At 37.2% G+C, this 18123-nt stretch overlaps 2 protein-coding genes across 3 annotated transcripts in view; one reads left to right on the top strand and one right to left on the bottom strand.

Moving 5' to 3' along the window:
• nsd2 (nuclear receptor binding SET domain protein 2) overlaps nt 1-11194 on the bottom strand; it is a 37827-nt gene extending 26633 nt beyond the window's left edge. The window contains exons 1-4 of the mRNA XM_056470825.1: nt 10966-11194; nt 6937-7676; nt 6621-6840; nt 482-642 (exon numbers count right to left, since the gene is read on the bottom strand). Of these exons, the coding sequence (XP_056326800.1) occupies nt 482-642; nt 6621-6840; nt 6937-7662 (1107 nt within the window). The 5' untranslated portion in view covers nt 7663-7676; nt 10966-11194. The remainder of the gene's footprint in view (nt 1-481; nt 643-6620; nt 6841-6936; nt 7677-10965) is intronic.
• A 2395-nt stretch (nt 11195-13589) lies between these two features.
• letm1 (leucine zipper-EF-hand containing transmembrane protein 1) overlaps nt 13590-18123 on the top strand; it is a 60598-nt gene continuing 56064 nt past the window's right edge. For both annotated transcript variants that reach the window (XM_056470360.1, XM_056470361.1), the window contains exon 1: nt 13590-13879. In XM_056470360.1, the coding sequence (XP_056326335.1) occupies nt 13801-13879 (79 nt within the window). In that variant the 5' untranslated portion in view covers nt 13590-13800. The remainder of the gene's footprint in view (nt 13880-18123) is intronic.

Below are 18123 nucleotides of genomic sequence, written 5' to 3' on the forward strand. Positions count from 1 at the left end.
GGTCTAAGATCTATAGAAAAACATGCCGTTTTCTGCTAAATGGTTACATTAATCGAGTTTGTTTAATATATTTTCATTAAAGTGGAATCCAATGTACAAAATAATGTAAACTTGATTGAGTGCTTCATTTCCCCTTTAACAAAATTACTTATGATAACGGTCAAAAAACTAGAACACCCAAATTTATATGTTATAGAAAAATATTAAAATACAAATTAAATTTTTTTTAAGACAAGCAAAAAATTACAATTTAGTTTTGCAATATTTTCCTTGAATTTATTTGTAACATCTTTTGATTTCTAAATATATTTGGTGACTAAAATATTATTTTAATAAATATATCGGTTTAATAAATCTGTTTTGTTTAAAAGCACCAAAATACATTGCCTTTATTTACTGAAAAATGGATACAAATATTAATGTTCAAAATGGGGTGTACTTAATTATGCTGAGCACTGTATCAACACAGTATATACTGTACCTTCCTTCCACTGATATTAATGGGGAGCTGGTTGCTGCGGCTAAGTGACTGGTATTGGTGTTTCCCTGAGAAGGTGACTATGCACTTCTCAAAAACATATCCTCTTTCTGGAGTATCTCCAAAATACTGTACATGGTACAATAATCCTGTACGGCTATTCACTGCCAAAAAAAAAAATAATAATGTTATTAGTATAAATAAATTGACTTCCTGCAGGTGCTACTTTTCTCATGCTTCGCCTTCGTCATTTGAAAGCCTGTCCTGCTCTTTGCTTGTCTTAGTTCAGGGTCAAACTTGTGCAAACAATTTCTACAATATCTATGCTCTCCCCTATCAGTGTTTTCAAACCATCCTTTTGAACTGGACTAGGTCTCAACTTCTAGCTATTTGCGTCACCTTCACAGTTTTCTCATGAGACTTACTCTCCTTTTTACTCATGGTGTCCCCCAGGGCTCTCGTCTTCTACTTTTTTTACATGCATGTTATATAAAGATTAATTCATTTTCCTTCGGCTTAGTCTCTTTATTCATCAGGGGTCCCCACAGTGGAATGAACCGCCAACTTATCCAGCATTTGTTTAACAGAGCGGATGCCCTTCCAGCCACAACCCAGTACTGGGAAACATCCATACACACCAGGGTTCAACAATAAGGACAGCCCAATGGCCCGGGGCCAGCGTGCGGGACACTCAGGACAGTAGACAGGATGGTTACTGGACCGATAATCCAGTGCTGCCACTAAAGTTTAATTTGGCTGCGACTGCTTGTCAACTGCTAGCAAATACAGTCTTAAGGTGCAGTTAAATACAGTCTTGTTTGGCCAGTAAGCGCAGTTCGTTTCTGTGCCAAATTGGTTAAATCAATCGATTGAAACGAACTCTCGAACAGATCGATTGTAGTGAGATAGCAATACGATCCAACAAACTAACGGACCAGGCTATATCACCGTGTATTATGGTTGTGTAATAGCCACATATACTGTACGGCTATATGAAGAGAGAATTCTGAGTAGGGCTGGACGTCATTCCTACTGGTAAATGTACATTTCATGTTGAATACGAAAGTGAAAGCATGCTGAAATATTAATGAGTGCTGTTTATCTGTTAGGAAAATTGGCCAAAATTTTCGGATAATTTTTCTATATTTCAATCTTATAAAATTTTGTATTAGGCCTATTATTTTGTTTATTTCTGCACTGACATCTCGAAAGAAAGATCAACATTGATCTGCTTCATAATCGGACTGCAGTCTCTGTTCATCTGTTATTTCTCTCTATAATTTAAGCCTATAATGCAGAATTCTAGCCAACATTATTTTTAATAGATTGATTGGATTTTTACAAAACTTAAAAACTGAAATGAGGCCATGTATAAGAGTCTTACCTCTCTGATTTATATTTGGTGACGAAATTAAAGTGCACCTTTTCGCTTATATGTGTATATAAATAAAATGATGTATATTTATTGTATTTGCGTTTTGTGTTTTTAAAACTCAGCACCACCCAGGTTTTGAGGGATTTGGCAGTCAGCCAATATTTTTGTCTATAATTAGCTACCTGCCCAAGACTGCAAACTTCAAGGCCTCTGTGAAAGCTGCACACTCACATTTCAACATTTCAGAAAGTTACACCAAGATTACTGCAAGTGTAATTAGCCTACCTGCTATTATCATTGCACACCAACATTGCATTAAACTACATTGCTCAGGCTTTTTACTTCTTGTGACCCTTGCATCTTTAAGCTAAATCTGTTTTATTTCTTTGTCAATCTTTGGAGGAAGTCAGAGTGTAGCAAATCCTTAAGTGCAGCTAAGCTCAATTAAAAGCAGTGCTTCCCACACATAGACTTTACTTGGGCGGAGAGCCCAGGTATATTAACAGACAACCAAGTATATTTGGTGACATTTATTTATTTTTCGATTATTATTATTATCATCATCATCATCTTTTTACACTTTTTTTTTTGTATACGCCCAATAGCCAAACATCCGCAATCGATTAAATGGTGGAAAATATCCTCTCGCCCTACACGCTTCCTACTGCTCGTTGTGCTCTGCAGAGACCCACAGGACAGAGACGTGCCTTTTTGGGACGTAAAAATGTTTCTAAATCTCCTTAAATGTCCAGGATTCAGCTTTTGGTTTCGCTTTCTAAGCCATCGTCATTTTTATTTTAAGCCTGATTTGCTTTCAGTTGGCTTCGCAGCAAGACCGAGAGACACATTATAAAATTAATTCTTTGATCTAAATGACTTGTAAAAACTTCATTTACACACAGAGAACAAAATTATATCTTAACTCAGAAATGGTTCATTTTAGTCCCCATTATGCTTTATAAAAGTTTATATTTTGGTTTAGGGGGTCTCCAACAACAGGCTGATATGGATGCAGTGTCAAAAAACACTTTCATCGTCTTAGAATATACATTTATTTTTACCTAATTATTCCAAGGACTCCCATATGATTCGTTCAGCGATTCATTTGCTCCCAAACCCATCCTTAGCGCGATACTAATCTGCACTGATTGGTCCGATGACCCATTCTGTTGTGATTGGTCGACTGCGTTCAGTGCGAGACCGAGAGAAATGCCCACCACGGCTTATTAACATTGTTCAAGGAGTCAGAGTGCAGAGTATATATGTGAGCCCAATGCAGGAGTGCATTAAAGCAATGCAGTTCTTAACCATGACACACATTCAGTATTTATCCACACAGCGGCAAAAGCTGAACTATTTTGAAACTGGAGTAGGAACAGCTGACGAAGGCCATAGCAATGACAAACGACAGAGGATCGCGAACTCACAAACGCGTTAAATCTAAAAAGGAAGCGGCACGCGCAGCATTTTCAACATGGTTTTAGATGCGATTTGAGAATATAAAGACTCACGTGGAGCGATCAAAAGTAACAAAACACAATTGAATACATATTTAGCAAGCTAGAGAACACAAGGAGGCAACCATTTTAATCGCACTTACACTTGTGAAATGAAAGAATAAACTGGTCCCTAAACTGTGTACTGATAAAGTTTCAGTCAAGCTCTGACAAAGTCCCATACATCAATAGTCTTTTCTGATCCTTCCTTTAACAAATGGCCAACGAATGCCCCGTTGTAAACGTGTAGATAGGTGTAGCACTCATCAGAAAAATAACAGGAACACAGTACAATGCTGGGGCTATAATGCTGAGGTATTTTTGCAAAAATATATATATAGGGGTTCACACAGAAGCGCCGCGTTGCGCCCGGCCCACGCTGCGTTATGTTTCTATCAGGGTACACAGCGGTGCCCAACCACGATGGACACTTTATATTTCTTTTGCGCCACAGAGCGCCATCTGAATGGTTTCATTTTAAATACCATGCGAATGTGCTCGTCTAGTGTGTGATACTTTCAGCTGTCATGTGCGTGCCTTGACTCGACACTATTTTCCGCGAAGACTACGGTATGAGTGATGTTTCACAGGATGACACCAAAATCGAAAGCTACTTCAGGGAGCCATGCATCTCTCTAAACCCAAATCCTTTATTGTGGTGCAAAGTAAATGAGTCTCGATTTGCAAGGCTAAGCACCTTGGTCCAGTGGTACCTGGCTGTTCCTGCAACTTCTGTGCCTGCTGAGCACTTTTTTCCACCGCCGGTCTAATTGTAAATTGACTTCGCACTCGGTTTTCATCAGAGCATGTAGGCCAACTGATATTTTTGAACAAAAAGATGTAGTCCTTCCTTATGTTAAGTTTTATTAGCCATGCATGGTAAAATATTCAGGCTGGTTTTGTTTTAAGTTTAAGCAAAACAGTAACGGCTTTATTTTATTTACCTCCACTGACTGATCATTTTGAAAGAAATGTTATTTTACCTAATCTTTATTGTTTTATAGCTGTGGTAAAAAAATATTCAGGCTATTTTTAGAACCACCTGCTTTTAGAAATGTACTTAGAAATAAATAATAGTAATGCTAATTATTATTATTAATATTTTGCAATTATTATTCTAAATATTTAATAACAGGAATCTGTGAAAAAATGTAAAGACACAACTCGAGTGATCTCTTAAGAAATCTTTTGCTTGAATATTAAAGACAATTCTATAGAGTACAAAAATATCTTTAATGTAATTATCTGTTGTCTTATTTTATCGCATGTAAACAACCAGTATTGCAGGAGCAGAGCAGCGCGTGAGGCGCGCGGGAATGGTTTTCTGCGCGCTTGATTTCGGCTGGCTACTGATCAATAATTCTTTGCTATAAATTGCAACAGCCGTGGGAAAGGAGAAAGTTTTTGTTAAAGGTTTGGAAAAACCTGAAGGATAAGTTTGTTAAAACCAAAAGAGGTCATGGCAAAAGTGGAGACCCGGATACACAATTACAGAAATATGTTTTTCTACCATTCATAGGTTTAACATTGATTTATATATTTATATATTTTCTGCGCGCGATTTTAGTTTCACCGTTGTTACGGTTGCGCATAGAGAATAACTAACTTGCGCATGCAAAATACAACAAATGTGAATGGCCTCTAACGTCTTTATTCGGGGATTACTACTTTAAATTAATACACTTGCATAAAGTAAATCATATCTCAATTTTTACTCAAAGCTTTTACTTGCCCATGCGTAAATACGCCACTGCTCACACTTCTTTAAATGTTTACTGTGTTAACCAATATTGATTGTGATTTTTAATAACCCAACAGCGTTGATTTGATTGTTTTCTGAATCCTGTCATAGTTTTATCAACGGCATTTTTAACAGGGCTTTAAATAAAAAAATATATTTTAAATTGAATGTTATTTGTCACTATGATGCACACACGCACCGGCCTCTTGCTTAAGCTCCACCCCTGATTAATCGTTTGTCAAACCTGTGGATTAATCGAAATGAAGAATGGTCAGAAATGCCCATCCCTACTTTCAATACAAAAGTACTCAAGAGTAGTGAGAATTGAGTATTCTGCTATGAAAATTCTGATGTACTTACATGCAATTTGTGGATGTATGTAAACGTAACATTCTGTAGTGCATTTAGTTATTGCCCAGCAGGCACACATTGTCATAAGATGTTAAAATTAGGTTAGATTTAGGTTGTTATGTCAGGTGACCAAAATTCACATTCAATGTCTAGACAGCGTCTAAAGACAATGTTATTTTGACGCCCAATAACAACATCAAAATACATTGATATTTGGGTGATTTTAGGATGTGTTAGAAAGTGACCAAAATCCAGGTCAGGTATGGCAACCAAAATCCAACATCTGATAGATATCATAGTGGTAATGTTCACACAACGTCAAGGTGTTACATCATTAGATGTTGACATTTGGTTGCTTTTAGGTTGAACATTGACATCAATGGGCTGACATTGAGTTCTGATGTCAACCTGATTTTCATAACCAAACAAAAGACAATGTCCCCATGATGTTGGGGTACAACGTCAATCTGACGTCTTGTGCCTGCTGGGTGTTTAAGGCCATTTCGCTCACCATACAGTAAACATCCTTCATCTTCTCATCAGTGACAAGCATCTAAACAGTCTCTGGGTCAATGCGTGGAAAGATTTTAATCATCCTTATGGACACTTTTGATGCTTCCAAAAAGTTTGCTGCAATTATAAATCACACTCTCAAGGTAGTTCATTACGATGCGATTTACCTTCTATGTCTAATCCTATATACAAGAAAAAATAAAGTAGTGAAGGTTGAAGGAAAGTAGTGGAGTAAAAGTACTAATACTGCACTAAAAATGTACTCAGGGGAAAGTTAAAGTACACATTTTTAAAACTACTTAGTAAATTACAACTTCTGAGAAAAACTGCTCAACTACAGTAATTTGAGTATTTGTAATTTGTTACTTTACACTACTGCATGTAGGTAACCATGTGCCGTGGGTAAAATGCTTGTTTCAGTTCAGCTACGACCTGTGGGAAGCACTGTATAAGCCTTATTTTTTTCTACATTTGACTGTTGATGTTTCAATCCAGACAAAGTTTTGGTCTAAATATAGATTATTATTGTGCAGCCAACATCACGCAAGCATAGAATTGAGACTAACAGTCAGTGGCTAAGTGGGAAATTATGCAAATGCATTGCGGTTGCAGAGGATGTGGGGAAAGTCCTTAAAACAGCAAGTTGAACTACTGAGCACACCTTACCTTTTGACCTAAAGTGCATGTTAAACTCCGGGTCTGTAGTGATCATGCACGGCCACCATGGATATCCAGACACTTTGGTCCAGATGACATCTCCCACTGAGAATTGCACATGGGATTGAATCTCGGTATCCCTCTCCTTCACATCATCCACACACTGTGCATCATCGGTCTCATCCACACCATGTGCATCATCAGTCTCTTCACAGTCAGACAAAGGTTGCTACAAAACAGAGAACAAAACCTCAAGATATAAAGAGAATGATCATTATTCTTCAGACAAACAACCTGCAGGTAAACAAGTGTCATTAAACAATACCTCGCCTGGAAAGGCAGTTACACAAGTAGGCATCTCTCCATCAGTCTGCTCAATGGACTCAACTGGAAGACCACACGGTTCAATAGTGATATCATTTGAATTTATGGTGGGGTGCAAAAGAGGGGATTGATCAGAACTTGCGGCATGGGTTAAGATTGGATAAGGTGGGATTCTCTTCCTCACCATACCCTTCTTTTGTCTCTCTCTCCTGGCAGTTGGGGAGGTCAGAACCCCTTCTGGTAGTCTCAAAGGTGCATCTGTCTCCTCGGCTGTCTCCCCAGTATAATCTACTTCATACCGGTTTGACTTCCCACCTAAATTAACCACACATTTAGTTATTTTGACAGTGAGTTCAGGAGAAACGCTGGTCTTCCTCGGAGGGCTGGCATGTTGAGAAACAGGTTCGACCCCTTTCAAAAGAGGCTGTCCGGCAGGGGCTGCACAGAGCTTTGGAATTTTTTCTTGATCGCCATTTAACAAGCGGGAAGTCAGGTCCTTTAGATGCTCGTGGGTGTGGTTATGACCGTGACTGCCAATCATCTGCAGAACACTTTCTTGAGGTGTTGCTGCCAGCTGGGTTGCAGCTTTATCCATAAGCAATGTAGGATCAGTGATCCCATCAACCAGACCATTACGTCCACCGGGTGAATCCGACAGCTGTTTCATGCTGGTGGGACTCTTGGGCTCTGGCATTGCAGGCAGCGATCCCCCCTTACTGTCTGTCATTGTAAACCAGGGGCCTGCAAAACACAAAGAGCAATATATGCTTACAAAATGAAATAAAAAATAAAACATTGACACCTATCCATAACCTTATTTTAATAACACAGAAGTAATATTTTCTGTTAATGTGGAATATTTTAGATTAATTGGCTTTTGCAAGGTCCAGCAGTTAATTCAGTGTATAGCAAATGATTATTTTTGATTATTTAATTTATCTTTCGTTTTTTGAGCAGATTTTAAAAAATGTACTAGAAAACTCAGTCGTGGAGGGCCAGTTTCCTGCACAGTTTAGCTCCAACTTCCTTTATCACCTGCCTGGAAGTTTCTAATACACCTAGAAAGAGCTTGATTAGCTGGTTCAGGTGTGTTTAATTGGGGTTGGAACTAAAATATGCAGGACACCAGCCCTCCAGGACAGAGTTTGGAAACCCCTGAACTAGAAACTATAAAATGACAAATTGAAGTAAATAGTAAAACTAGTACACAACAAAACAGGTGTTACCACTAGGGATGTCCAGATCCTAACACGTGATCAGAAATCGGGCCCGATCACTCAGTTTTAGACTCGATCGGAATCAGATGTTACCTCCCCATCAGGAATATATATATTTTCAACACATCTATAATCATGCAGTGGCACAGAGTTAGACCTCTTTCTTGACTTCACACAAACAGCAACACATGACATCCCTTTGTTGCAAAGATGCTATTGGTTAAATGCTGGCAAAGTAGAACACGGAAGAAATAAAGTGGAGGTATTATAAAGTTGAAGACGACAACATTGCCACAGCAAACTGTAAAATATGTAAACTTGGGATTGCAAGAGGTGGAAAGGAAAAGGCTACATTTAACAGAACAAACCTGATAACAAACACCTCAAAAACAAACACCCGACACAATACAGCGAGTTTACCCAGGCAACCCAACTGAAGACAAATTAAATAAAAAATAAGAAACATCCTGGATCGGTTTCTTCGCTCTTCTTTATTCTATTTTTTGTATTATAGGAGTATCGGATCGGGTTTCGGTATCGATAAAAATACCAGTTTGTAAATATCAAGCAACATAAGCTGTTTCATACAGCTAAAAAAAAAAAAAAGACAATTGAAAACCAAACTATCAACACATTACAAACAAAATGGGGTATATGCACACAGACTTTTAGTCAGCCAGCCTCAGCGTTTCTGGAGAACCATATTTCCATTATAAAATAGCCATGTTTAAGATTTCTTTTTAAAAACCTGTGATCTACACTGCCTGATGAATATACGATTTAAAGTGAACCTCAGACTGGACAAGAAGCACTTTATTAAATTCCATTTTCCCCTGCCAGGTCTTTAAAATATGACAATTAATTTTACCTCAGTATTTTCAATAGAGTTTGTGCGCTAACCTGCTGATCCTGACGGCGTTAGCGGTTACACAGTCTTTCATCTCGTTTTATGCTTGAACAACTAAATGAATGCTTAAGTCTATTTAACTGAATGTATTTTAATGACATTACAACATCGATGCTATATAAGAGATCTTATGAAATCGAAAATAGTCACATTAAGCTTTCACCAGTTTAATATTGGCTAAAAAACACTAGCAGTGCATATAGCCCAATGTAAAAAATAATTACATAAATAAAAAAATAAACGTGCATATATCAAAATAACATTTGTTGTTCCTATATAACTGTTGTGGAGTATTTTATAACCAACAGTTACTTAAAAAAATAATCAGTGGACTTGTATAAAAAAAAATAAATAAACTAAAAAACTAATAAACAAACTAAATTTCTATAAAAAGTTTTACAAAATAGACGAGAACTACTGTTTTAATGTTTATTTTATAATATATTATGTTTTTTAAGAGGTCTTTGGGTTAGAAAACGTTGACTAATCATTTTAAATATTTTAAAAAGCACATCACAATTATAAGAATGATGTATTAAATTATAAAATGAACAGCTATAGGTCATATATTAGAAACAAAGGCTCAACAAAGATACTAAAAATGAAATGTAAATATAAAAGTCGCAAAACAATAACCTAAGAACAATATAACTCGCATTTAAACTGACAAACGTGCAATTATTATTTTGACCACTGCACCTGTGGCGACTGCAGCAAGTTGCAGGGCCTAAATAGCAACAAATAAAGAGTAGTTAGAGCTCGTGTGAGACACTGGGGTCAGGTGAATTAATCAATAGCGAGGATGGGGTTGGGAACTGGAATGGTTTGGTCCCACATTAAATGGCTTCCTTAGAGGATTCGCAGTGCGCGAGTGGGTGGCCAGAGGCTTTGATTCAGTTCAATGCACAAACCCCGACGCCTCCTCCTCTTCCTCACATGAATCCTGATCGAAAATACAATACAACACCCAAGCATTCGACACAGCATGAGTTTACTATCAGCTACAGTTCACACGCTATATCTGCAACATGCACGGCGTACGAATCATAACTTAAAACAGCATAAGAACTAAATGAGACAAAGCATTATGCAAAAGAGGGACTGCTCAAATGCAAATGTCCGTTCGGTCCCAAACAAGAGGCAGTTATCGAGCTATTGTTATTCAGGATGAGCAGCCAGGATGCCTCGTTAACATCAATGAAGGGACATTATGGAGGAGTCACTGATGGACTCCTTTAACCGTCCTAATAGCCCACAGCAAACCGAAAGAAATGAACTAGCGTTAATACAAACTTTTAAACACCAGAATGAAAGTAAAACACCTTCGTGGGAATTGTGATATCGATTGAAATGCGGCAGGTACTTCAGAGACCACAGATAGAAGAAAACGTGCATAGTGGGAAGATAGATATCAAGTCATACGCTTGTAGAAGTAACTGTATGAAGCTAATATGATGTTAGCAAAGAAATCCCTCGCCAGAACGCATACAATACTAAACGTTAAGCAGAGCCAAATGTGTTACGTTATAAAATATATAATCTCTGAGAAGGTGGCTGTGATATACATTATACCCTCATGGCACGTTTTGTTAGCACTCTGGAATAATCTGCTCGTCAAAATGCAGCTGACAAACCTCGCGAACTACAGCTTAGCCAGCTAGCAAGTGAGGTACAGCTGCAGCTGCCTCAGTCAATGACATACTACAAAACGACTCGTTTCTCCGTAGAGAAAATCTCTATTACTCCACCCCAGCCTGTACTAGACAACAATGTCAGCAGTTACAGATATGCCATGATTTATTTCTGTGGGAAAATAAACCTGTTTAGAGCATCTTCATTACTCCCGATCTGTATTGAGGAGCTTGCGGGAAACTCTCTCATCCCAATCAGCGCCAAAAATACTCACATCCGATTGGCTGACACGCGACTGCACAATTCAACCGGCCTTTTCAAATATCTCTCTGTTCGCGGCGGACGCTCTGACGAACATCGTCACTCATTCTCGGCGTACTCCAAACTCCATCGCGGGTCCGTGGGTGAAGACACAGCCATTCAATTCTCAGATCACCTGTTTTTGTTTTTATTACGAAAAATGGCAAAGCGACACAGATCACTACTCGAGGAATTGAGGAGGGCAATTCTCACCATCTGACGTCAGATGCTAGAGAGGGAGGGAATTTGTTCTCATGTTGCCAGTTGTTCGTAGAAAATAAGACGAGGTGCATGCTGTTGGTTTCTAACAAAGCAAACATATTTTGCCGTTGTTATTTGTATATGTTATATGTTTTCGTCAAATATAAAGTGAGGTTAAAATGTGTAATTTAAACCTTAATTATATATTTGTCGTGATGTAGTTAGTAAGATTTGAAGGCATAGTCGATTTGCAACAAAATGAAAGTGTCTGGCAACCAGAAAATAAGCGCGCCATACATTGTTGCCATATCCGCTTATTTTAAACGATTTTGGCCACGTTTACTATCAAGTGGTCTAGATTTGGGCCTATTTTTTATATAAATGTACTCATATTGTTAATGCACCTGAAAACTGATTGTGATCATGTATTTGGATTACCGTATGTGAAGCGTTTTTAAACGATACAGCTAAGACACCTCCATTGCACCAAGTACAATGTTTTAATTATGATTTATGCCAGGGGTGCCCAAACTTTTTCTTATGAAGGGCCAAAAACTAAACTTGAGTGAGGGTGGTAGTGGGTCTGAGGTAAATATACCAAACCGAAAAGTTGCAATGTAATTTCCTAATTTATTATTATAACTTATTATATTCATTCATTAATTTTCTTTTTGGATCAGTCCCTTTATTAATAAGGGGTCGCCACAGCAGAATGAACCGCCAACTTATCCAGCATATGTTTTATGCAGCGGATACCCTTCCAGCCACAATCCAACACTGGGAAACACCCAGGGGCGTATCGATGATGGAGGGGTATGTCCCCCTCACTTTTAGAGGCAGACCGATTAGAAACAAGTGATTACTAATTAAATGAGTGTAAACTTTTGGATCTCTACGCCACTGGAAACACCCATACACTCTTGCTTTCACTCACATACACTACGGAAAATTTATCTGACCCAGCCGGGGCTCGAACCAGCAAACTTCTTGCTGTGAGGCGATCGTGCTACCCACTGCACCACAGTGGGTAATAATTATACATTTTTGTACATTTTATAATGAACATCTTACAATAAAAGACGTGAACAATCCCATTTATAACACTAAAAATACACTTTACCTCCATTTGCTTGCTGATGTTTTCTGCAATGTCTGCTATCCATCAAATTACTGCATTTATTTTATTTGATTAAATCTGAGTCATTCACAATATTTAATTGAAGCGTTTAATATCAGTTTGATTTTTTGTTGTTCAACAGTTAAAAAACAAAAGTTATGTTAAATTAAAAATGACAATCTCTGTTAAAGGCATTCCCCATCATTCTCCCTCTCTTCTCAGATGGGATGGAGGGCCAAATCAAGAGCCCTAGTTTGGGCATCTCTGATTTAAGCTAAAAGAGAGTAGACAATCACACAATGGATGCCATTGGATGTACATAAAACCTGAGGTTGTTTATTAATAATATTTATTTTCTTGAAATAAGTCAAATATTTAAAGTGTTTTCTTAGAGGTTTTCACTCTTTTCAGTGTCACAGGCCCCTGAATATTATCATCATTCACTGTGCAAGTCTTAATATTTGTACTGGTTCCTTGTTATATTATAAATCAGTTATGTTATTTATTATCATTGTGGTGCAGTAACTCACACAATTTATATCAAAACTATGTTTTAATGTAGTATTTATATATTGCAATAAAGTTTTGGATAACGTATATTACTTAACATTTGTATTCCTTACTTTGCAACTATTCTGAGATTATTTGGTAACATTGTATTATTTTAATGCATTTCTACTATACGGTTTATTTTTATGCTAGTTATTTATTTTTTTACTTTTCATGCTTTTCCACTGATCTCTTAGCACTCCCCTGTGGCCCTGAGGTTCTCTGGACCCTAACGTTAGTTTGAAACCCCATACAGACCAGTTTGCTTGTTTTTCTAAGAAGATCTGGCAACATTGGCGCCAAGACCCATATAATAGACATCACTGGTCAGGGTTCACAAACCATCAAAATGACTGCTGTTTCAAAAAGGTTTACACCAATTTCCATTCACGTTCCTTGACGAATATTCATTTATTTTCAAAATAGTCGCTTTTGTTAATCAATTATAGGCATATACAAAATCAACACATACTTGAATCGGTCATTCCTAACTACTAAACATGTACCATTTAAGTATCTGTGCATCATCTTCCAGACATGTTTTCGAATACCTGAACGCTAAACAAGTATTTCTGGTCTACTATTTTGAAAAATAAAAAAAGCCCTATATATTATTTTAGCCCTGTCCAGCCCCAGCCTCATGATTGGTGGCGATGTCCCGCTTCTTCTCGGTCAGTCACGTCACTCATAGGCAGTGGCTGTACCGCGCCCCCTGCTGGCGGAGCTCCATCTACAGGAAGACGGAAGCAAACGCCGAGCGCCTGCAAACTCATCGCTTGAATCACCGAGGAGGGCACAAGGACATAAACCAAGAGCTCGCGACTATGATTTCTGTGGATAGTTCATAAACCGTCAGCCTATTACCTCCGTACATCCACCCAGCGTTACTGTAAACCTTACATTAACGTTTGACGCCGTTTCATCCACACAGACGGGAAAAGAATGGCATCGATTTTGCTCACCAGATCTCGGACTCCGTTGCTGAAAACATCCAGGTCATTAAAGAACGAATTCAGAAAAGGTAATACTGCTTTTTAATTGTTATTAAATGGGGTTGATAATTATGTGTGTTATTTGATAAGTTTGAACACAAAATGGTTAACAGGAATAATTATAATTTACCGTATGTATTATGTTAATTATGAAGCATTATGAACTGTCAAATGGTAACGCTACTGATGTTGGCGCATAGTGACCGATTTTGTTTTATTTACACAGCTAAAGCGTCAAGGCCTTGGGAGTTTAATATTCCTCAACTGCGTTATTGATTTCAGATATTTCCAAAACCTGTCATGTGTCTTCTGTGAAGTCATGTGTAAATCAAAATAGCTCTCAGTCCTGGCACTCGAGATTATTGAACGACCGGTGAAACGAGGGGCTTAAGTGATTAGCTAACAAGCTAACCGTGTAGCCTCACAAATTGAAGCAGTCATAATCACCGAGAAGGGTCTGACTGAAATGTGTTGATGTGCTGAATGTTAGGGATGAGTCCAGCAGGCTCAGATAATGGAGGATCACTGTAACCCTGTAGGTCTGTGTCACTGGCACACGTGCTCGCGCTTTTGTGTCATCATGCACTGTTACTGTAAGTCATTTCTGGAAAATAACTGCGGTGACCGTTGTTGACCGCTGGCTGGTTTGTCTGCTCATTGTTATGGTCAACACGCGAGTCCTTTCCACGCTTTTGAAGATTTTTTTCGTTTAATTACTAGTTCTGTCTTTTATGTTATGAAGTTAGACATAATTTCTTAAGCGACAACCATTGTTGCTTACAGGTTCAGATCTTAATTGAAAACGTTAGCGTTATAAACAATAATCTCTTAGTAAAATCTTGTAATGAAAGTACATAAGTCTTTTCATAGTTCTATGTGTTTGTAGTTTACGTTATGCATCTGTGTATTGTCATATTTTGCTCAGACTGGAGAACAGGAGGTTGTAGCCTTGTGTTGGAGGTTATCTGAGGACAGACGCCTCCTCCGTCTCAGACACTTTAATGGCTGCTTCCTTATAGGCCTGTCATAGTAAATCATCATTCATACACGTTATAATAATGGCTGTCTTTCATGACTTGACATTTTTTATTTTAAAAGTGAACAGAATTTGAAGTAAGCCCAAATTAAATAGGTTTATGGCACCCAGGGCTGCATGATATTGCAAAAATCTGATATTCATTCATTCATTTATTTTCTTTTCGGCTTAGTCCCTTCATTAATCAGGGGCTGCCACCGCAGAATGAACTGCCAAATTATCCAGAATATGTTTTATGCAGCGGATGCCCTTCCAGCCGCAACCCAACACTGGGAAACACCCATACATTCTTGCATTCACACACACATACACTACAGCCAATTTAGCTTATTCAATTCACCGATAGCGCATGACTTTGGACTGTGGGTGAAACCGGAACATCGGACGAAATCCATGCCAACATGGGAAGAACATGCAAACTTCACACTGAAATGACAACTGACTCCACCAGGGCTTGAACCAGCGACCTTCTTAGTGGTCTAATATTGATTAGATATCACCATTAGAAGAAATAAGTGAAAATTAAGAGATTTTGCTTGTTTTAAGGAAATTAACTGCCAGTGCGGTACGTGAAAAAATCTTATTATTGCTATAAAATGTAGATATGAAGCATTCAGAAGCAAAAACCTCTATACCGTCTGAATATTTCTTCTCAAATGAACATTTTTATCAGGCTCCAGTGTTTAGGTTCAGCAATTTTACTTTTATGGCAAAGAATAAGTTTTTTTCATGGTCTTCAGAGTGCAAAAACTGAGGCTGAGAATAATGCTTATTTTCTATGGAAATTCAGACGGCATTTAGAGGTTTTTGCATCTAAACTCTTCATATTTAGACTAAAAACAAAAAAAAAAAAAAAAAAAAAAAAAATCAAATTTTTTTTGCTTAAATCATACAAATTCCACATAAATACGGTCATTTAATACAACCCTGTAGCAACAGGCCAACTGTAATTCTGACTGGACATTGCATATCTTTGCGATGTGACTATTGCAGATGCGCACATCATGATATCGATGCTGAAACGATACATTGTGCAGCTCTAATGGCATCTATCATTGCTTGTTGGGTGGGAATTTTGATTGATTCATTTGATTTTCAAAAAGATTCATTCAGTGGTCCTTTGTAAAGGTTGCTACATCAGCAGATAAAGGCAAGTGAAGTTTCACAAAATGTATTTTTATTTATTTATTTATTATTTTTTTTTGCACACAAATGACAGTGTGTTAAATGGCGTGCATAATTACTAAAAGGCTGTATCCCAGGTAAAGAGTTGGCAATAGAGAATGGGAATCTATGGCATTGCTAGTTGTGCTTCACCATGTTTTTGGACACATTAAGGAGTGCACAATGTAAACTAATACAAATCATCACAGAAAAAGCAGACTTTTATAGTAATATTGTTTGAAAAATATTTTACTAACACTTAGAATAAAATGGATGTGTAGATATCTTTATGAATGCTGTTTGTGTGTCTGGGAAGCTGACAATATGTGTTCCAGAATATGCAATCTCCAGCGCTGAAGTGGAAACGGATGAAATAAATGAACAATTTTACCTGTAAGTGTCAGATTATCAACAAGCTGCTAATAGAAAACACTTCCAATACATGATTTTTTTTCTTTATGTTGTAGTGTGAGTGTTCATAGTTTAATGCTGACGAGCATGAATATTGTGTATATATGACACAATACATTGATAGAGATCCATGGGTAACAGGATCCGGTATCCTAAATATCTATAATGCATTGTGCTGTAACAACACATTCCCATTCTCTGTAGAGTCTAGTAATCTTCCATAGAATGCAACACATGGGTTCTCAGAGGTAAAACCTCCATTCATTTTTCCACACATTTTCATTTTTTTCACATATTTTCCACAACATATATTTGTAATAACTGATAATGCTTTAAAAACATGTTGGTTTGTTTGGAAAATAAACGCACATGCCTGTAAACTGAACGCATAATACGCATGTGCATAATGTTAGTTTTCACAAAAATCACTTTTTACACAGACACGATATAAACATTGATTTCAGAACCTTGTACTTTGAAACCCATTTTAAAGGTTTGCTAAATGTTATTGTGAAACTCAAAGTTTTTTGTATATTTTGTAGACCATGTAAACATCATTGGTCATTAATTGAATAGGGAAATAATAAATCATATTAAATTAAATTGTATGCCGTTCTGGCCAACGTTTTACTCCCTTTTAAACTTAAAAGCTGCTATAAAATGCACTTGCCACTTTATTAGCACTTTATACGCACTTCTAACATTGTATTGTTAATACTTTTTATAATTATTGTTGCCTTTTTACCTTTTTATTTCTTGCTGTTATTATTATTATTATTATTATTATTATTATTATTATTATTATTATTATTGTTGTTGTTGTTGTTGTTGTTGTTTTATACAATTAGGACTGCGCTGAGGGAAAGGAGAAACGAAAATTTCATTGTATTTTTTACAATGACAATAAAGATTCTTATAACAAAAGCCATCTCAGTGGATTGGGAACTTGCCCATCAAATCGGTCAAAAAAGTGCAAATTTATTTATTTTAGACCTTATTGTATAATTAATCCTTAAAAATCCAAAGCATACTTTGTTGGTTGTTTGCTTTATATAAACACAGCACAACTAATGTGTAATTAGGACCACAAATCTCAGCACCGTGCAGCTATAGTAAGAAGTTCTGGTCTTCTACCTTGTCTAAATGAAATATAGTGAATGATCTTTTGCCTGCTTTCTCAACCACAGCATTACTGCCACGATATATAATTGATTTCGAAATATACTTGAAGTGCTTCCTGAGAAACCTCAGTGAGTCCCATGTGAGGACTTTCTTTCTTGCAGTGGTCTGACAAATGATTAACCACAGCTCTGCATGACAGCCTATAAATTAGAGGTCTGATCTGAAAATGCATTGTTAGGTAAACAAATGATACCATGAATAGCTTTCACAACGTTGATAATGTGGATTCTTAATGAAAAAGCACATCCTGCTATTAAGAGGTTATTAAGATGGCAGAATAGTTTTAATATTGTGTATATGTAGCATTAGTTTAAACAGTCAAAGAAGAGTTTACACAGCCAGAGAAATCTCCAATGGTGTCTTAACCTACATTGTGTCTTGCCAGAGATGGGGTTTTCTTATCTGGATACTGGATACAATCCCCAAGCTTTTACAAAGCTGGTTAAATGTGCCAGCACAGACTGTGACTTGGCACAGGCA

This window comes from Danio aesculapii, chromosome 13 (genome assembly GCF_903798145.1).
Source record: "Danio aesculapii chromosome 13, fDanAes4.1, whole genome shotgun sequence".
In the NCBI taxonomy this organism is placed as follows: Eukaryota; Metazoa; Chordata; class Actinopteri; order Cypriniformes; family Danionidae; genus Danio; species Danio aesculapii.